Source organism: Chrysoperla carnea, chromosome 4 (genome assembly GCF_905475395.1).
Source record: "Chrysoperla carnea chromosome 4, inChrCarn1.1, whole genome shotgun sequence".
In the NCBI taxonomy this organism is placed as follows: Eukaryota; Metazoa; Arthropoda; class Insecta; order Neuroptera; family Chrysopidae; genus Chrysoperla; species Chrysoperla carnea.
Window position 1 is genome coordinate 71,995,750 of NC_058340.1, and position 22,232 is coordinate 72,017,981.

The following is a 22,232-nucleotide window of genomic DNA, read 5'->3' on the forward strand; positions in this document are numbered from 1 at the left end:
TTTGTTACATATTTTACTGTGATATATTTCTGGTTTGCCATCGAAAAGACCGAAGACTCCCGATTATTTATGATATTATTGCGAACGTATTAGTTAAAATTATATTTTAAATGACATAAAAAAGACAAATATTGTCAGATAAATCCGTAAAAATATCGCAAGTATTCGGGAGCCACCGGTGAAATGGAAAGCTCAATTTTTGATTGATTTCGGTTGATTAATTTCCGAATAATCTAATCAAAAATTATTTTACGTTATTTAAACAACAAGTTTCCAATCTAGATTTTAATACAAACATCTATGGATTAACGAAATTGTTTTTATTATTTTTTTGGCAAATTCACATGTCGAAACATGCGACAGATCTGATGACATTTTGTTTTTCAGGAGTTTAAATCCGCCTCTGGATATATTACATATACATTTTTATCAACAAAATTTTCTTGAATGTACACAGCATTTTATTTTGTATATTTTTGAATATATTTATATAAAATTTTCAAACGAACATAGAAATTATAAACAGACAAACATGAACGGACAGACAGACGGACAGTATATGTATATGTGTACGTTTAGAAACATAAATTTAAACATTCAAGTATTATAAATAATAATTTTCACGGCCTTTGGGTAGAGAAAAAAAAAATGTTAATTATATCGATGATGAAATTATAATATTTTTAAAATTTGTTTGTATATATATTTTATACAATGCGAAAATAAATGCGATTTTCATTTATTATATTTTCAATTAGTGAAAAACCCTGAATTTTTCTACGATTTTTTTTCGTATTCTTCAATACAAAATAGTTTTAAAAGCGATTGCAAAACTTTATGAGAAAAAACAATTTTGTTTTTTGGTTTCTACATTATCACAAACCTACAGACAGGTCACCGCTTTCATAATTATTCTAATGGAAACGCCTTCCTGCTAGAAAATACTTCTTTAACTAGAGAATATTTTGCAATTGCCTTAAACATATAATTTAATTATCAAGCGTTTCAATTGGACTAATTTTATAAAGTTGGAGGGGGGGGCGGGGTGGTTAGACTTTGAATTGAAGAACCGATTTATTAAAAAAATACTTATTTTACAAAAAAACGAAAAATGTATAAAAAATGCATTAAGTATGTACAAAAGCATCGATTTCTTTAGGGTACCATAGTGTAAAAACCTGTATCAATTTATCGTATACCTATGGAACCCTATTTTAAGTGTACATGTTCGGACATGCACTTAATTAAAGCATTGATTTTTTTTTTTTTTTAATTTCTTTATATTGGTACAGGAAGAATTCGTTTAACTCATAAAAATTTGAGGGAAGAAATTTGGATTTACTTCTTTTGGTGTGTTGGTAAGTAGCCACTAGAAATTATAATTAAGGTAAGCTCGAATTGTGGTTCTATTTACTTGAAGGTGATTCTCAACAAACTGGTAAAACAGCCATTGAACAGTTTGTCGATTGTTGGGATGTGTTATCAATACTATTTGTTTCGGAGACCACAGGATGTGCTTCGCATGATAATACCCAATCCCATACCCTTTTTGTGACCACACTCTGATCGACGGTAGTTTCCAAACCATAACTGCTCAGTAACCGTTTTAAGCGAGTTTTACCAGCATCTTCACTACCACGATCTCGACTTTGTGGTGAATCAGCTCGTTTTACTTGAGCAGAATTTTGTTGTCCTGTTGTTCCCATACAATTTCCACTTCCTTGTTGTGAGACATAAGCTGGATCAATCCATGCATCATTTAAATATTTATTCACTTCAGCCACAGGCGATCGTTTTTCTGGTTTATGTTCAAACATACGACGGAACATGCGTAGTAATCGTGGTGTGAAACGCTTAAATTGATGTGGAATTTTGGTAACTCGCCTTTTTTGGTACCTCCAAAAACTTGCATATGCTAAATCTCCAATACAATCAGCACTTTGCCAAGGCGGACATCCAGTTAAACATACAAATATCAATATTCCCAATTGCCAGGTATCATTCGCTGCTTTACAATGGTATCGTTCGTTGCTAAGCACTTCATATAACTCTGGTGGAACAAAGGGTGGCCATGCACAACGTGGTTTTGAAACAAGGGATCCTTCTTTTCGCGTCACCCCAAAATCACATAGTTTAACTTTAGATAATTCCGCATCGAATACCAAAACATTTTCTAATTTTAGGTCACGGTGTACTAGTTCTTTTGTATGCATAAAATCTAATGCCGATGCTAATTGTCTTGCGATTTCCTTACAAGCTTTCTCGTTTAAACCACCACTTCGTACACATCCACTTAAATCGCCAAGTGGAGCGTATTCTTGAGCAAAAAATAAACATTTATCTGCCCGGAAGCAAACGGCATACGACGATAAAATATGTGGATGGGGACTTAGATGATAGCTATAATGATATTCCCGTTGGAAATCCTTAACAGTTGTTAATTCCGTATGTACACCTTTTAATACAACCGTTGTATTTGTATCACGATGTTTCGCTAACAAAATTTGGGCAAAACATCCTTCAGCTAATATCCGTTCAATTTCATATTCTTCATTTAACGATAATTGTGGTATTTGTAAGTCTTGGATACGATGGATATTCCCACCTCCTCCAGCCCCAGCTGAAGATGATGAGTGATGATGTTTCACTGATGTTCTACTAGTCGTAGTTTGATGACTCTCAGGCGGATTGACAGTCGTCGAACTACCTCCATCTGAATGCACAGATGTAGCGATTGCTGGGGTTGTTGTAGACCGTTCAATTCCTCCAGCACCACAACGAGATTTCCCACCATGTTGATTGCCATTGCAATCTTTCTCCTTTTTCCTTCGTCCAGACAGCCTCATACTGATTGATCTGTAATCAAAAAAGAAAATAATCAATTAATTTTTTTATTAATCGAATCAGTGACGCAAATGTTTGATTGTAGGTGGCAAAAATAAATGACAGAAACAAATGAAAAACGCACGGGTGGGTTGCTTGTCATAAGAAAAAAATGTTGATTTAAATTAATTTCAAGAAAATATAATAATTTTCCTCAACCTACGCGCACCTTGGTGGTGAAATACAGTACAGACAATGAAATATACAGATTGAATTACGTGTTTATAACGCTTCCACCCTTTTATAACCCATTCCACCCTTCAAACACCTCCACCTATCTCTGTTTTATGAATATGTATGCAATGTTTGTTATTATTACATAAATTTATATGTAATAAAATTATTAATATAATATTGCTCGGAGATGTGGGTTGATTTATTAAATGGTAAAGATTTTTTTTCTTCGAATTGGGAAAATAATTTTCTTCGAATTGAGTTTCTTGGGGTTGCACTTATTATACCCTGTATATATGCCCAAATATATATTATATATTTGATATGAGTCAGTCAGCACGATAAGTCAAAACTAAAAAGAGATATCGAGTTATATCGATTTTTTATGCTCAAAGTGTAAACAGTGACTAAAAAAAGAAAAAGGGGTTTCAACTAGTTAGTCTTGTAAAATATTTTGATAAAATGAAAAAAAAAGAAGATTTATTTGTCGAAAATTTTTTGAAAAGAATATTCAAATGGCGGCCTAAAGGTTATTGGTTTTCTTGTGGATGCACTTATTTTTTGTTAAATTAGTTTCATTTACGGGTAATTTAGAGAAATTGATTTTCCGGATATCTGTTACACGCTGTACATGTATTTTTAGTTGCATATATGTTATATTTAGAAATGGCGCCTATACGAGTTATAAATGTTTAAAAATAACGTATAAATCGATACAAAGATACATAAGAAATATATATATTTATATATATATATATATATATATATATATATATATATGTATATAGATAGCATACGTTATAGGTGTACATCGTTAAACGAGTTATGGTTACTGTAACCAGGTAAATATACCAAGAAATGTGACATAGATGAGAGTACTGTGTGTTCTAAAAAAAGCAAGCAAAATTCGAACTAGATGAAAATCGATATCCCGGATTTGATTGCAATCTTAGTCAACGTACTTAATAAACGTAAGTTTAAAAAAAAAAATAAAATAAAATAATTCATATGATTGACATTAATGCGTTTTTTTTATTATATATTAAGTAAAAGTAAAATCTAGAAAATTTATTGGAAAATATCCAAATTTCTGTTTTTCATCAATAAAAAATTGATTTTTGATTTTGTTGAATATATAAAATGTCATAAATTACTTCCATATTTTTAAATTGAGCTGCTTGGATGAATCATTTTAATATCTTTTTAGTTTAATAATAAAATCGTACAATTGAACTAAAAATATATTTAATTTGTTAATAATTGCGCTCTTTTTAGAATATTACAAAAACAGTTTATACAGAGTGTATCAAAAGTTCTTTGGTATGTATTTTTAATCATAATTTAATTAATAAATTTTAAATGAGTTTTTTGATCTCCAATAGAGAATATCGATGATTTTTTTAGCATTTCTAAACAAACTATGAAAAAACCGTAAAAGAGATGACAAAACGTGCAATTAAAATTAAAATCAAGAAATACGATCGGTATAAGCATTTTAAATTACTAATTTGACATTAGAAGGAAAGATTGAACATAGTATTTGACGTCATATACTATGATTGCCTTATAACTCTATGCTAAATTCGTTTTGCTAGAAAGAGATACAAAGAAATCATTGATGGCTTTTATTTCGGTTTTAAGCAAAAACGAGGAAATTTGTCATGGTAGTAAGTAAATAGTTTTTTGGTTCAAGAAAATATTTACTTGCAAAACTTTACTCTGTAAAATTTTCCTGGTTATAAGAACAGCCAAGTAAACGCATTTTGGCGTTTTGTTGTGTTACAAAATTTTTCAATTTTTGCTGTGTAACAAATAAAATCGTTGAAGTTGGTCTAAAATTTTCATGAAAATCGCTATTTATTATTTGATTGGTCATTTGAAATCGCTTGAGATACTCGAGAAAATTTAGTCGAGAATTCTCGTGCCCCAAGAAATATAAAAGGTCAGAAACTAGACTCACTAGTTTGAATGCATGGGCTGTGAGGAAAGAGTTAATGTCCTTCGAAAGTATTACATTTTTCCAGAAAATTACAGATTTTCGATTATTCCTTGTTAGTAACAAACCCTAAGTCTGTATTATTATGATCGTAGTAAATACTAAATATTTTCTTCTTTGAAAAATATGTTTTTTTAGAAAGTGGGTGTGAATTTTCTACACCCCTCCGTCGTAGGCTGTACCACGTGATGAAATAAAAACAAAATAATGTGTAGGCCGCTAAATTGTTATTTTTATACTCACATAGAATTTATATTTGATGTGACAACTAAATAACCTTTGATGCTTATGATTCTACTCGCATGTAATCGTCCTTTTAATGTGTGTTGTTAAGGATATATTTGTCGACAAATTATAGGATCACCTTCTTCTGATCCTAATCTAAAGGTGTTGCAATGGGTGGGTATATGCAGGTGAGACCTACGCACCACATAGAGGTAGGTACATATCGATGTTAGTTTGTGTAGGTAGTACGGTTTTCAATCCAGCATGGTTGTAAAATAGTATATTGTACTACGAGTCCGTTAAATTGTCAATTGAAAACACGTGAAGGGAGTTAAAGACCTTTTGTCCTTCGAGTGTAATAGACAACTGTCACGAGTTGCATATAGTACGAAATATGGCACCGTCAAGGAAAACTTGATTTTAAGACGGATGGTTTCTGGCATCTAAGAGCGTTTGCTACGTTTACTAGAAGCAATTTAAAAAAAACATTGCTGAATAATGCTTAATGTAAATTATAATTGAAGACAGATTTGCCGTTGCTAAAACCGCGAAAGAAAAAATTTTAATAACTATACATTTTCGAATAATTTTAATAGGGCAGTAGTTTTTAACCCCCGAACCAAAAAAAGGGGTGTTATAAATTTGACCGCTATGTATGTGTCTCTGTCTGTCTGTCTGTGGCATCGTAGCGACTAAACGGATGAACCGATTTTGATTGCTTTTGTTTCGTTCGAAAGGAAATTTAATGGAAAGTGTTCTTAGCTATGTGATCTTCAAAATCGGCTCAGTTTGGAGAAGGCTCGAAGGAAAAATACCATTTAATGGAGAGTGTGCTAAGATGTGTTTTAAGTGCGAGTTTAGGGTTCCGAATACGAAAAATTTGTCTAGGTTTTTTAAATTTTGTAAATTTCAATTGTAATAGATGCGATATTACTTCTGTTTTTCTGCACGACTAGCCGTGCAACGACAAGTAGCTATCGCCACTTAAGTGACAAATCATTACAAGGAAAATCGTGTTGAAAAGGAAAACTAATCCCGCTTTCCTATGATGGACTTATGAGGTAGATGTATCCCATTTCATTTGTATTTCTAGATACTCTTATTTTCAATTGACATATTCGACACTTGTTGCACAATATACTAATATAAATGGGTGAATTTTATTATTCGAGGTAGAAATTCTATTTTTATATATTTTTATATCTTTTTAAGGTTTTTATTTTTATATATTTTATTTGATTTTTATTATAGATTATTATTTTATGTGAAATATGTTCGCACTAGTATTAAATATATGAAATGAAAGTATTTTTTTCTTTTACACGTGTGACATATTTATTTTATTATTAATATAATATCTATATTTGCTGAGGTGAATATAAAATTTTCCATTGTGAATTTATTTTGTCCCAGATTAATTTGGTAACGTCACGAAAATATTGTTTTCAGGTCAGCTTCTTTTCGAATTGAAATTTAATCTGGTATACCGAGAGCCCTGGCGTTTATTGCATTTACTAGTGCTCTTTCCCGAAAAAAGCTTCTAAAAATTGCTGATTTTAAAATCATTTAAGGACAATTTTTTAAAAATCATTTTTCATGTCCTTTTGGTAATATAAATTATAATTGCGAGACTGTTTTGCGGTTTTGAATACTGCGTCAGATATTATTCTAATAATTAAGGATAATTACCTGGCGGATTTTTAATTTTATTTGAAAAAATTTTCCTCATTTACGAAGATTTAACTTTCATGAAAAATTGAACATAAGGAATAAAATAATTAAAATAAGTGTTCTTATTGTTTCAAACTATATCAAGGATTAGAAATTAAAAAGGTCGAAAAATTCGACAAAAATTTTGTTTATTCAAATTTGATAAAAACTTGTAATATAACAAAATTAAACAATTTTTTTTTACCTAATAGTCTAAGTTGCCTGTAAGGAGGGTGAAAATTGATGACCTTTTTTGCATTAGGGAATAAAATAAGAATTTTCAAGGAAGTTGAAGAATTATTCTTCCCATTATAATATTGTTTATAAGAGTAAAGTTCTTATAAACTCATGAAACGTAGTGTTTTAGGTTGATTTTAACGAGCTCTTAAAAAATAATTTAATAAGGGTAAAATTATTAACATCCTAATTATGAAAAGTCATTACATTAAAAAAAATAACAAAAAATTGTTGAAAATTATTTTTATATATATATATAGCAGCACTACAGGCCTAGTAGGCCCATGGCTTTTATGGAGACTTAGTCTCCCTCTGCTTCCTTTCGTAGATAACTATTTATGTTAAATAAACGTATATTCATGTTGTATCAAAACGTTTACGTAACTATAAAAATTACACTCATACAATTCGTTAACATAACGTGATACAGTGCAGCCACTTAACAAATCACAAATTTTATAAATTTTTCACATATTTTGGTTTTAATTAACTACCAGTCCACAGAAGTTAAAAAACAATGAAAACTTTAACACTTATGACTATGTGGCGTAAGAGACTTTCAAAAAAAACAACTGTTTCACACTTTTGCATGAAAAGGATTATAACTTATAACAGACAACAAAAGATAAACTATAAATTTTTAACTTTTAACAAAATAACAAACGATAAACTATAAATTTTTAACTTTTAACAAAATAACAAACGATAAACTACAAACTTTTAAACCATAACAATATGTAAACTTTAACAGACACGTAACACACTATAAACTTTAAAAATTTAACTTTTCTTTTAACATTTTAGATTTTTTGCTTTTGAGCAGATTTGTCTCCATCTGATTCTGTTCTCAGCTGCTTGTTTCCAATTATGGATTCCTAGCTCTTCCAAATCTTCTTCTGCTGATCTTAACCACGTGTTTCTGGGCCTGCCTCTCTTTCTTCTTCCTGAGTTTCCTCTGACTAACACCTGCCTTGCTGCTCTATCCAATGGTAATCTAAATACATGGCCCAACCATCTCAATCTCTGCGCTCTAATGGCGTTTGTAATACAAGGTTCTTTATAGAGTTCGTAAAGTTCCTGGTTTGGTCTTCTTTCCCACAAATTCATCACTTTCTTGCCTCCAAAAATTGTTCTTAATATTTTTCTTTCCCATATATTCAGGGTGTTCTTTTCTTTTTGGTTTAATTTCCATAACTCGGAACCATACATAACTGTTGGCCGAATTATGGATTTATAAACCCTAATTTTTGTATTCTTAGATAAATTTTTGGAAAAGAAAAATTTTCTTAGGGCTCCAACACTTCTTGAACCTTTGGCGATTCTTTCTTGTATTTCTGGAGTTTCGTTACATTGGTTGCATAAAGTAACACCTAAATAGTTAAACCTTTGAACTTCTTCGAACTTATAAACCGTATCGTCGCTTACTTTAACTGTAAGTACTTGTTCCGTATTCGATGGGGTGCTTGACGATCGAAGTTTCATGTATTTAGATTTATTCTCATTTATCATTAACCCTTTCGATTTTGCTGCCCGTTCAAGATTTTTAAAAGCGGCAAGAAGGTTTTCCTTTGTTCTTGTAAGGATTGTGATGTCATCTGCATAAGCTAGGCATTGGTTTAGGTGGTCGTATATTGTTCCGCATGCATTAATTCCGCTCTCTCTGATCACAGATTCTAGGAGTATGTTGAACAGTGTAGTGGATAGTGGGTCTCCTTGCCTCAGCCCTTTTTTGACGTCGAATCCATTTGAGGTGTAGCCATCAACCGTAATTTTATTTTTGGTTTCGTTAAGGGTCATTTTCACAAGCCTTATCAATTTTGGTGGTAATCTCAACTCATCCATTGCCTTGTATAGCTTACTTCTGTTCAGTGAGTCATATGCCTGCTTAAAATCAATGAACAGCATGTGAAGCGGTAGATTTTGCGCGTAACTGCTGTCTTGGATCTGCTTGACAGTAAAAATTTGATCAATAGTTGACCTATTTCTACGAAAACCACACTGATAATCCCCTATTACATTTTCAATGACATTTTCAAGCCTATTTTTTATTGTTATAGCCAATATTTTATATGTTATGTCTAGCAGTGCGATTCCCCTGTAATTATCACATATTGATCGGTCACCTTTTTTAAATAAAGGTAATAGCAGCGCACTATTCCATCTCGTAGGCATTTTTTCCTGCTTCCACACCTCACATATAAGTTCAAAAATCTTATTATGCATTTGATCACCTCCCTCTTTAAGCATTTCTGCCGTTATTCCATTTTCTCCTGGGGACTTGTTATTTTTTAGTTTCGCAATAATGTTCTTGATTTCCATAAAGCTGGGAATTTCTTGCGAATCCTGATGATCCCTTACATGGACTTGTTGTTCAATGTAATCTTCCTTATTATTGAGGATGTTTGAGAAATATCTTTCCCAGCGATTTAACTTTTGATGAATTTCACCAATGAGCTCCCCATCCTCGTTTCTAATAAAAACTGGGTTCCTTTGTGTGGTTTCATTTAAACTTTTCACACCTAGGAAGAATTCTCTCGACTGCTTTTTTGAAAAATGGTCTTCAATATCTATTATTTTCTTCTGTAGAAACAATCTTTTTCTTTGTCTGCATAGATTCTTCGCTGTTTTCCTTAAAAACTTGTACTTTTCTTCGTTTTCTATTGTTTTGTTGCTCAACCATTTTGTTCTACTAGCTTTTCTGGCTATTATTGCAGCTTCGCATTCTTCATCGAACCAAGATCTCCTATTTACCTTTGCCTGGCCTTGTAAGGTAGTCCCTGCCATCTCCAATATTCCTTCTAGATATTCCCAGTCTTGATTAATACTAAGGACTTCATCATAACATTGTAAATTTTCATTAATTACCTCTTGGAATTCAGTTATCTTATTTTCGTTTTTCAGTTGCTCCGAGTTAAATTTTATTCTTTTTGTTACAGTTTTGTTGACTGTCTTCGGTTTCTGAATTCTCAATTTTGCTGCTATCATTATGTGGTCAGTGTTAGCATCAGCTCCTCTATAACTCCTAGCGTCGGTAATGGTTGTGAAATGCTTATTTTCAATTAGGATATGGTCTATCTGGTTTGTCTCTCCAGTACCGGGTATTATCCATGTGCCCTTGTGAATATCTTTATGTTGGAAAAATGTTGTTACAATTTTCATCTCGTTTTCCATAGCCAGCTCGATCAGCTTTCTTCCGTTCTCATTTGTTTCGTTGTGTTTGCTATGGTTGCCTATTACTGGCTTATATATATCCTCTTTTCCTATTTTGGCGTTGAAATCACCTAGCATTATCTTTAAATCATAACTGGGAATGGTTTTATATAGACTATCTATTTTTCCATAAAATTCATCTTTAATTTCTTCGCTTTTGTCTTCTGATGGAGCATGAATGTTAATGAAGCTAATTTTTCTATACTTGCTTCTGATTCGTAGCATGCATATTCTGCCAGATATCGGCTTAAAATCAACCACTGTGTTCTTCATTTTAGATCCTAATAGAAAACCTGTGCCAAACATTCTATTCTCATCGCCACTATTAAAAAATATGTAATCGCCGATCTGACTTGTGCTATTACCTTTTTGTTTAGTTTCCTGCATTGCCATAATGTCTATTTTGTACTCCTTCATTATTCTGGTTAGATTCTGTAATTCACCTTCAGCAAAAGTCCCTCTTACGTTATATGATGCCACTAACATTTTTTTGTTTCCATGTTGCTTACTCCTTAATTTTTTATTTCTGTTTACTATGTTTTCATTCGTTGTATTTTTTCTTGCCATATTCGTTATCGTTTGGTCTGTGCATTTTACATTTCCTACTTTTTTGGAGCTGCGTTTTCTATTTCAAGGGTGTCCATCTCTCTGTTCCATACCCACTTTATGCCATTTATAATTAGTTTGTTAAATCCTACTTTAGCAATATTTCCCTTTTGTCTTTCATTTCTGGCAACATCTCGTATTTGTTTCTGGATTCCTCGTTCCTTCACCGTTAAATCATTTTCGATATAAATCTTTCCCCCGGCATAACTACGTAGCTTATTTTTATTTTCCATCACTTTTATTTTTGATTCGAAGCTAGCCATTTGCACAACAGAGACCACATCATTTAATCTGTGGGCGGATGCTATTTCGACATCAACTTGAAGATTTTGTTTGATGAAATTTTTTATGCCTTCCGTTATCTGAGAACCGTTATCTGAGTTGAGCTTAAGACCCTTTATAATAATGTTTTCTTTGCGTTTTTCTTTTTCATATTGCTCTAATTTATTTTCAACTTTTACCATTTTATGTCGAGTTTCTATTAATTCTGTTTTCAACTCTTTCACTTCCGTTTCTAACTTTTCCATTTTCTCTCTATATTCTTTGTTTTCTCTCCTTATCTCCTTTATCTCAGATAGCATTATCTTTAACATCTCCTGTGTGCTTATGTCATCCTCATTACGATTTGTTGCGGGTGAGCGCAACACTTTTTTACTTCTCTTGAAAACTGATCCGCCATCTTGCTCCCTTAATCTTTTTTTGTCTCCAGATGTGAAATCTTCGCTATCCGACATCTCAATTTCGTTCTTATAGAATAAACTTATAGTTTCAACAATTATCACTCAATTTTCCTTAAATTTCAAACAATCAGTAAATTATAAACTTTAACACTCTGGGAACTGTAAAATTTTCGGAATTAACGATCTCTGAACCCTCCAGCGGTTAACAGATATTTAAAAAAACCAAAAAAATTCCAAATAAAAGAGTTTTTATACTTATTCGATTTTAGGCTTTTGCTTAAATAATAATCTGTGATATTTTTAAAATTAACAAATCATATATTATTTATTACGTAGAAAACTATAAAACTTTAAAAATCAAAAATCTAATTAACATTTCACCAGCACTATCAACATTAATAAAAAATCCTCAGTTTTTTTTTTTTTTTTTTTCTTTTTTTTTTTGAGTTTATATATTATTTATAACGTAAAAAAGTATAATACTTTAAAAATCAACAATTAAATTAACATTTCACAAGCACTTCCAACATTAATAAAAAAAACCTCAAAATTTTGAGTTCGACCCTGCCCAAATCACATTTGACAAACACAATAAGGTACTAACACGTAAACAAAAATGACACCCGAATCAACTTCTCGGAGGTTATATGTCTGTTTATCAGCCTATACACCACAAAAACTATTTAAATGATTCGAAAAATTTATGAAAATAGTATTACACTGTTTATTTAACACTGTTTATTTAACATACAAAAACTTGTAACACTCACACCAGCTCGAAATACTCCAAGTTTTTGAAAATAATTTCGGAGCTGTTAGAAACACGACTTTACTTAAACACCGCCAGGACCGTACCGTATATAATTATAAAAAAATTTTCAAAGTAATTTTCATATAATATTCATAAATAATAAACAGTACTGACGTCAATTGAAGAAAAAAAATAATATTTTTCAAAAAAATTTCAAGTAGTTTTATGTAGTGGTTATACGCCGGTCTCTTATTCTAAAAAAGGGTCGTGATTTCGGTCAAGGCAGTACCAATATCAACTAAAATCAAGTATTCCTTCAAATTAAAGTTACAGTTAATTCGAATTATAAGAAACAAACCTGTTAAAGTCAAATCTGTGAAGATCTATTTCCCATCCATTTTTTTAGTTGGCTCGCCAGTGGCTTTACGAATTACACTTTGTCTTGAGAATATTTTCGCCTAGAGAAAATTGTATTGTTTCGGGAATTTCTCGGACTCTTAAAGTATTGCTGTATTGATTTTGATTTTGACGAATGATGTTTTCAAGATACGAGAAGCGAAAACAAGAAGCGTAATTTGTAAAAGCTGAATTTTGTCTAGATATTGATAGCAAAAAGATTAAAAACTGAATTTCAAATTATTATAAATAATTCAAAGTTAAACTGAAATACAAATTGTAGGACTGGGCTGGAATTATTATAAGAAGTTATAAGAATTATTATAAGATTTTTGTTGTAGAATCTAAATCGGAACACACAGCTCTTTTTTTGAGCTAGATATCGGTCTATGTTGTACCGAGGTAAGATGAAAATTGTAATGATTTGTTTATAAATATGATTTTATACAGCTTTTTAAAAAACATGACTGCCAAAATTGTTTTAAATTAATTGTTAATTTATTATTTTATTTATATTTAAAGAGAATGTTATATATTTTACTCAAAAATATTTGAGTTTGGTTGTAGGCATTTAAAATTTATTAAATCCTGTACGATTATAATTATTCGAAAATATAAATTAAACAGATATGACTTTTTTTTTATTAAATATATAAAGCTTTATAAAATATTTTGGAAAATTTAAAATTGTGAATACGCATTACTCAGAAATATTACTCATATTTTTATTCTTGATCGTTGAATAATCGATATATTTAAAGCTTATAGTGGTCTTGTACCCAATTTTATGTTCAAAATTAAACGATCGTTACGTATTTTATTATTTTTGAAATTTATTAGAAAAGGACGTGTTTCATCAACAGAGATGATTATTGATTTCTAATTAAGAGAGAAATTATTGAAAGGCCAAGGTAAATTGATTTAAATTTAACAGATTAATTAATTTGAATCCTTAGTATGAATTACTACAACCAATTATCGGAAGAAGAGAGAAAATGAAGGGTGAAATAGATCACTAAACGATACCGTATGTTAAATAAATTCCTAGAAATTTAATTATTTCATGGTAGTTTCTAAACAATATTAATGTAATTAGAGCGCATTAAATTTTCAAAATTACAATTTAAGGGAGCAATTTCGAATGGGATTTGTCAAGAAACGAATCGATGTAACTGAGAATCGTGGTCGATTAACGTAGAAAGCATTCACTTGAGCTTTCCACTTTCTCTCTTTGCAAAACACAAAGTGGTGTAAATATTTTCAGAAGTTTCTTATAGTATATTCTTTGAAAGGGTTCATTTAAACCCTTTAAAAGTTGATTAAAAAATATATGAACCATCAGAAATCACGGTGTAGGTTTTAAGTTCGATATTCCATAAATAAGAATAGTATTAATTATCGATTATAATTAAAAAAAATTTTCGTAAATTACTAGACGAATTTTCATCAAAATCGATTACCAAATTTATAACGAAAAAACCTTTTTTATCGCGATTATAAACTTTTTTAATTTATATAAACTTTCAATACATTATGCCACTTTAATTTGAAATTACCTAAATTAAATTAATTAAAATAATAAATTAAATATAAAATAAACAGATCTGTCTGTTATTTATATATTTAGAAACAAATTAAATCAATAAATATATTGAAAAACTATGCAAAAAAATAATAATTCTAAATTTAATATTAATTAATTTCAATTATAAATATTTAAATGAAAATTCTAGACGTTAAATAACAGAAAAAAAAATTAATTTAATTTAAATCAGAATCTGTTCATTTTTTTTTTACAAATTTATTATAAATATATTTATATTAAATTTTCAATGTTAAAATTAAATTTACAAGTAATTTTCAATAAATTTAATTTCTTATAAACATTCATTTTATAACCGATAATTTTATTTATTTTATATTATATAAAAAAAACACAATAGTTACGTCATTAATGTACACCCGCACTCATGTGTGCGGTTGTGACATAATAAAAAAAAAACATCATTTTTTATAATGACGTTATAATGATAATATAACAATGATGATGAAATTGATAACATAATTCTGTATGTTTTTTAAGTTGATTGAACTGAAAATTTAATTATTTACAGTTAATAAAATATTAATTAAATATTGACACGTTCTGTATAGATATAGATAAGATAATCTTCTCTTTCGATGTGATGATGTAATATTTACAGGTCATCACGTGATTATAAAGGATTATTAGTGTGGTGAACAAATATTTGTTCTAAAATTTTAAGCATCGAAAATATAGAGAGATATTATCGTTAAATATGTGTTGAAGATAATAAAAAATAATTGGTTAGGTCAAGGAAGGTTGACACATAAAAAATTCTTTCATGTTCGTAAAAAATTTTTTTAATGATACTTATTGATTGATTTTTGTAATTATGTCAAGTTCGGCGATCTGTTGGTGGCCAGAAATATTTATTGATTTCACTTATAGATTACAGATTTTTCAAAAACAATACGTAAATTTTTGAAAATTTCTTCAAAATTCAAAAGTTTCTATCAAGAAGATATCAAAAATTTATTGATCCTAAAAATAGAAAAATTTGTCTTCCCGCTCACTGCAATTTTAGTTGGAAGCATTTTCACGAGACAATTCCCTCTGAAAGGAATGTTTTATGCATAAAACGACATTAAACACAAAATTTGATATATTTGGGCGAATATTGATTACAAAGAAAGTTAATCTTAGTACAATTCAATACTATAATGCGAATATAATGTTCTATTTTTCTCTTCTTTTAACCCTAGAGAATATTACCATTACGTCATAGAATTGTACTTGTAATTGAGTATCCGGCTCGAAGGACCAAAAGTGAGTTTATTAAGTCCATAATTATTTTAGATTGCGTGATATAATTTTAGAAATAGAAAATTCGTGTAGATTAATATATTAATTCTTTAAATTTTAAAAATCGGGAATCAATAGTTTTTTGCGTAATTTTTAGTAGATTTTTGAAATAAAATTCAATAAAACTTTCTTTTCTTAGTTTCAATGAATTTATTTATGATAATGGATCGCTCAAATACACTTTTTTTTCGCTGTGTCATAAGATATCAAATTTTGAGACAACCTCGATTTATTTTGTCTGTATGAAAATTTATTTTTAGTTTGTTCGAATGAAATATAAAAAAAAGTGTTAATTACTACTTACAACAAACATTATGTAAATTTTTTGTTGTTATATTTTCTAAAAATAAATACACAATGATTATTTTTGGATACGCTTGTACAACTACTGTTCTTTTACATTTTAAGCGCGCAATGACGTCAATCAACTGAAAACTGCATGTAAGTCTATCGGTCTGTTTGTTTTAATTTTTTGTTTGTTTGATGATAGAGATTTATAAATAGCTTAGCTTTTTTCATTTATTTACAATACTATGTCATTGAACTAAAATCCAAAAATAAAAGTTAAGGCTATTTTATTTTCGAATTTAAAAAAAAAAATTTTAATTAGTTCGTAATCTCTATTCAATCATTTTGTCATTTTCAGACTAGGTAATGACAAGTGCTTGACATAATAAATCAAAAATTTTCATTATGAAAAAAAAACAAATTTTTTAATTTGTTAATTGGCCTTTTTCTTGTCTAGTTTGGCCTACTTATCGAATGTTACATTATAAATACAATGTAATTTTTCAAGATTACATCCTTGAGTAGTTATAGATTTCATGTTCATTCAATTCTCTGCGCATCGCTTCGTTAATAATAATTTAACTTCCTTCGTTTATTTATAAATTAAATATAAATAAAAACTACCCAAGTTTCTGCATATGAAAACTAAATAAATTTAATTATCGTACTCGGAAAACTATTAATAAAATGAAAATTGTTATGAGTTTTTACATCTGTGTGTACGTACAGACATCGTACATGGGAAATTGGATGAAGTATGTGTTTAAACACTGTTTGTAAAATGTCGTGTACTTAAATTTGTTTACTTTTACAATCTCACAATATAAACATTTGCATCCCCCTTTTTTAAATATACAGAAATGTAAATATAACAAAACTGGTGGAAAATACTTCGTTTAATCATTTTAATTAAATCTAATTTTCATGAATGTTTACTTTTGTCATTGGTGTTCAGGGAAATATTAGTTTTAAATTTTCTTGATATAAATCATTGACGAGAGAAGACTGTTTAACTGAAAATTAGTTTAGAAATAGTCTAAATATTAAAAAGAGCAATAATTTATCCGGCTCGAAGGACCAAATACAATAATATCCTCAAGGTAAGAATGGCTTCATATTAAAAAAAAAAAAAAAAAACTGCAAATGACTTAAATTAAGAGTAATGAGTTCTTAGAAACAGGGCAATCTTAGAAATTGAGAATCCTTGACAATAAGATGTTTTCGTTATTACTCTAAAGAATGATACCTACTTGTAATAAGAATAATTTTGAAAAGTTCTGTCATCCTATCCATTCTACGAAACGTAATGCTTAAATCTTTTGATGAAGCAATATTTTGTTGAATTATTAACGGCTCTTATTCGATACAGTTAAATTTGTGCTCCAAGAAAAAAAAACTTGATGTTTTGACAAAATTTTGGCTAGCCTCATTTCGAAATGATTCATCATCACCATGACAAAATTATTATATTTATACGCTACTGGTTCGTTGGCCGACTCTATGTGCATCGTAAAAGTGAAGAGAGAGTTAACTCAAACTTAATATGACTTGTGCTATAATATTATATATTCAATTTAAAATACGAAGATGATATTTAAAAATAAACTTATTTGTAGCTAAAATTAGCGCGTGTCGTTTTATAAATAAAATAAAATGTGCATGAACAACAACAACAACAAAAAATAAAAAAAAATAAACAATCAACATGAACATGCCACCAGCTGTTAACAGTGTACAACAGTTGACATTAATTTTAAATGAAAATTTTTCAATTCAGTTTCTATTTTCAATTTTGTACTACTATAATTTTATCTTTTTATAAAACGCGACGGGTTATTTCTCATTAAGAAAATAGTTTAGAAAGTTGAGGTACTATATTTGTGAAAATTTATTACAACTTGAAAATTATGATTATGAAAAGTTCGTCGAAAAATTGTAACGCCTACCTTTGGGAATTGATTTATTTATTAGTTTTTAAAAATGCATTTATGTATCCGGCTCGAAGGACCAAATTTGAAATTATTAATAATCCAAATCTCCTATACTTGAAGTTAAGTTTACGTCCAGAAAGCTAAATATTTTAGAAATTAATAAAAGAGAACTCTAAATATGATATGAAACTCTAAAAAACCTTTTTTCAAAAAAACAATTCTTTAAAGTATTTTTTTTCTTTAATCATATTATCCGGCTCGAAGGACCAAATATTAAAATTTATTAAATGTAATTTTAAAATAGAATTAAATAAAAAAATTGCAATGCTTCCCGAATCATATTTAAAATATCCTTATTGTATCTTATTTTCTGAAGGGTTTTCGAAAAGCCTGTAGAAATACATTAAAAAACTTTTTCTAATGATTGATCTAAACTACGAAATTTGTACTGAAGAAATGTATTATATTATTACCGTATCGCCTAAACTATAATTTTTTGGTTTTAGAATACCAGGTTACTTCCCATTAAGAAATAGGATATTAATTTTAATTTTTTTGAAAAAAAATAACATATGCCGTCACACGTGAAAATAATATTTCTTAAACATCAAAGAAAACTTTTTTTTTTCTAGGCCATCTTTCATTTATGAAATACACAAGAGAGGAAATGATAATTAAATTCGAAAACAAAAAAACTTTCAGTTCAAAAACTAAACAAAAAGTTTATATTTCCATGTAAATAAAAAACATTGCCTTCAAATCTAATAATTAAAAAAAATATCATTTTATTTCGAAATGATTGGAAAATTTCTTCGTTGGTTTTTTCCCTAAACAATATTATTGTGTTAAAAGGTTTCACCACATTGAATTATTAATTGGATTATACAAGACATTGATTTATATTTATTTTGGAGGATGGAGTTTGTGGTTGTAGAAAATGATTAAGAAACTTGTTGGAAAGTTCTATAAGATACATAATTAAACATTAGTCTACATAATATAAGCTTAGATAAAACTATTAGTTGATTACGAAGATAAATAGGGTGATTCATTCAGTTAAAAACAGCCGAAGAAAAATTTTTATTTAAAAGTATTAACATATCAATGTTTTTGCGAATGATTTCGTCGGTTATGACCTTAAAAGTAATATTTTTACTAATTCAATTATAATTTGCATTGACTAAAGAGCCTAGAAAGTTTTCGTAACGAAATATTTACAATTTTCAGAAACAGTTTGAAAATAATCATCATTTATTAATTACTTTTTATGCGTGTATTTTTTTATCCGGCTCGAAGGACCAAATGTGTGTATATCATATACAGTTAAAATAGATGTTGATCAACAGTTTGCTTGTTAAAGTTTGGATAAGTCAAGAGTATAATTTTGTTTCAACTCCAAAAACATACTACTATTTGTGCCCATGAAAATAAGCTATCCGATTTTAGCTTAATTACCTTGTATTTGTTATATATTATTCTTGCGTCATTTGCATTTTCCTTCTTAATTATTATTCATTATAAAGATATATCTCCCCTCTTTCATTAAACTATAATAGTTATTGGCAGGCATGTTTTGTAATAGTTTTTCCAGGCGAACTGTTTTAGACAGACGGACTTGGAGGTATATTTTATGTAGATGATATAACATTGATTGTTTTTTTGAGGGTAAGTTTTAGGTCAAGGATTCTTTTTTAAAAGCTGTTCATAATTTTTTTTCCTTAAAGCACTTTTGTTTTGCTATTATAATACGTGTGAATAACATGTTATTTAATTTTTTTGTATTTGAGAATAGCCTTCACCTGTCTGTGTAATACTTTCAAAATAATCTCAGATTTTTAAGAATGTATATTTCAGATATAATAAGGTTATTATTATAGGTTGAGTCGAAAGTTTGTAGTGGCCCATTTCATCAAATCCGTCGGTATTTCTCTTTGTCTATATTGTTATGAATACAAAAAGAGCAAGGGGTGTTGTGGGACACCCGATAAGAACTATATTCTTTCCGCTATATATTATGTTTTTTTTTTTAAATTTTAAAATTATTGTATCAATGAAAATTCAATTTCCATTGGTTTCAAATGACTTCAATTTCAACGGTAGAAGATTTGTCGCATCGATTTGTTACTAACACCTGCAATCAATCATTTTATGGAAGCACTTATTTTAGTGTTCAAATAATTTTTTTGAGTTTGTACCATTTCCCTTAAGAGACAAAAATTTCGCTTTTTCACTTTTCAAAGACTTGAAAAAGCACCCTAATGGAAAATATACCTTTTGTTTTGCTACTTTTTTTTGGTACCCAAATCAAAGAAATTTGAATAAAACGCCATGTAAAAATGTACACTCTGTATACAATATACAGGGCGTATCATCTTTCTTCGGTTCTTACATATATACGTCATAAACTTTCCACACAATATAATCGAAGTAGGTACACAAAGCACGTGACGTTATTGTTTCAACAGGGGGACGATTATATTCATACCGTCAACAACGTGAAACACAAATTCATACACACTGTTACGCGTGTTGATGCTGCGTGCGTATGGGTGGAAGTGAATGTGTGTATGTATATGTGAAAACGATGACGTCAAACGTCTCAAAACGATAAAATGCGATATTTTCTATTTTCATTTCAATCTAGAATTCGATAACATAGAGAGATGAGAATCTCTATTACATACCGGTAAATCCTATGAGGTAGCTACGCATACGCAATAATTGTACGTAATTTTTTTCTTTCGCGACGACATTCATTTATCGGTTAAGCATGAAAGTTACTCATATGGAAAAGGGTTCTTGAAAAACGTAATTTTGCATAAAAAAACACATTTATTTTGTCTCTTTTATTGTCAAGGTGTTTAATTGTGAGGTAAACTCCTTCAATTTATTTTCTCACCTAGTTTTGCTTATAATTTATATTTTAACCCAGAAAAATTTTCTAAATATCATTTCCCAAAGATTTTTAGTTGCAAAAGTGAAAGGATATATTTTTAGAAAAGTTATTTAACCATAAAAGATTAGTTAAAAAAAATTAAAGAAAGTTTTTAAATAACCCAGAAAGTCTCAACTAAAAACTTTCGAAAAAATCTAAATATTATCAGGAATTGAAAAATTGAAAAAAGTATTATCAGGAATAATACTTTATAACAATTTTCACAAATAGTTTTTGGGTTAAAGCTAAAGCGCCATCCTACATTGTTTTTCGAAAAACTTTCGGTATTGTTCGGAATCAAAATTTGACATTAAACGATTTGTATGTACACAAGAAAGCTCTCTATTGACCTTGAACCCCAAATTGAGAAAATATATCCCCGGGTTTTGATGTCAATAAAAGAAAAAGAAGAAAGATTCTTACCTGACGAGCATTGTGAGCGGTTTTTTTTTCTCCAGTATTTTTTTTACCAAACGTCTCATTAAAAATTAAACAAATCCGGTTTTTCGGTTGTTTTTACTTGGTCTCAAAAAATGTTCAAAAACAATTCGATTATAAGTTTCTAACAGTGAAAATTTTTAAATGCACAATTATTTTGGCCTTGTTTTTTTAAAGTTCAATAATATTAAGGACTAAAGTTTTAAAACCATTCTTTATTTATAAACGTCTATCACTAATTAAACATTAATTAATTATTAATATTTTTTATTAATTATTAAAATTTTTATCAAAAAAAACACTCAGTGGTTGACACAATTCGGACACACTAGAAATACAAAAAAATAAAAAACAACACGATTTAACTTCGTTGAGTTTTCCTAACTGTTGTGTATATTTTGTTCAGAAAGTCACACTGAATTATGATCGTGAGTCTAGCTATGCCCAGGGTTTATAAACAGTCGTCGTTTCTTTGACGTCATTACTTTATAGCTATCTCACTTGCGACGCTATATATTATTCACTCTTATGTATGTTATAAACAACGATATATTCCGTCGTTGTATAGTACGAATTCAGTTTTTGTACGGCTTAAAACGTATCAATATTTCTAATTTAAAGTCTCATTCCACTTCTAGACCAGTAGCAGGTTTAGCTACTACTGGTCTAGAAGCCTCAATTGTAGGCAGTTTTCAAACTAAGACTACGAGAAAATGAAAAACATTTATGTAGCTATTTCTTCATGTGATATTTATTGGCATTTTAAAAGTCAAAAAATTAAAAATTGTAAGTAGTGGCTACGGAGAGAGAACAATAGAGAGATTTATCAGGAAGAGTCTCGCCAAATTTCAAGGAAATCGGTCGAGTAAAACTTGACATATCTTG

The 22,232-nt window shown here is 29.2% G+C and overlaps 1 protein-coding gene across 1 annotated transcript; it reads right to left on the reverse strand.

The window, feature by feature from the left end:
* Window positions 1-858: 858 nt before the first annotated feature.
* LOC123297526 (serine/threonine-protein kinase meng-po) lies at window positions 859-21,500 on the reverse strand. The gene is made up of 2 exons (XM_044879220.1): window positions 21,333-21,500; window positions 859-2,856 (listed from the first exon to the last, which is right to left on the reverse strand). The coding sequence occupies exons 1-2, from the start codon at window positions 21,389-21,391 to the stop codon at window positions 1,428-1,430; spliced, it is 1,488 nt and encodes a 495-aa protein (XP_044735155.1). The 5' UTR covers window positions 21,392-21,500; the 3' UTR covers window positions 859-1,427.
* Between the last annotated feature and the right edge of the window lie 732 nt (window positions 21,501-22,232).

Excerpts from the sequence above, each read along its gene's own strand:
- LOC123297526 (XM_044879220.1), bottom strand. The coding sequence starts at position 21,391 with ATGAGACGTTTGGTAAAAAAAATACTGGAGAAAAAAAAACCGCTCACA. Across the intron at positions 2,857-21,332 it reads CCGCTCACAATGCTCGTCAG|ATCAATCAGTATGAGGCTGT; the intron begins GTAAGAATCTTT and ends TTTTGATTACAG.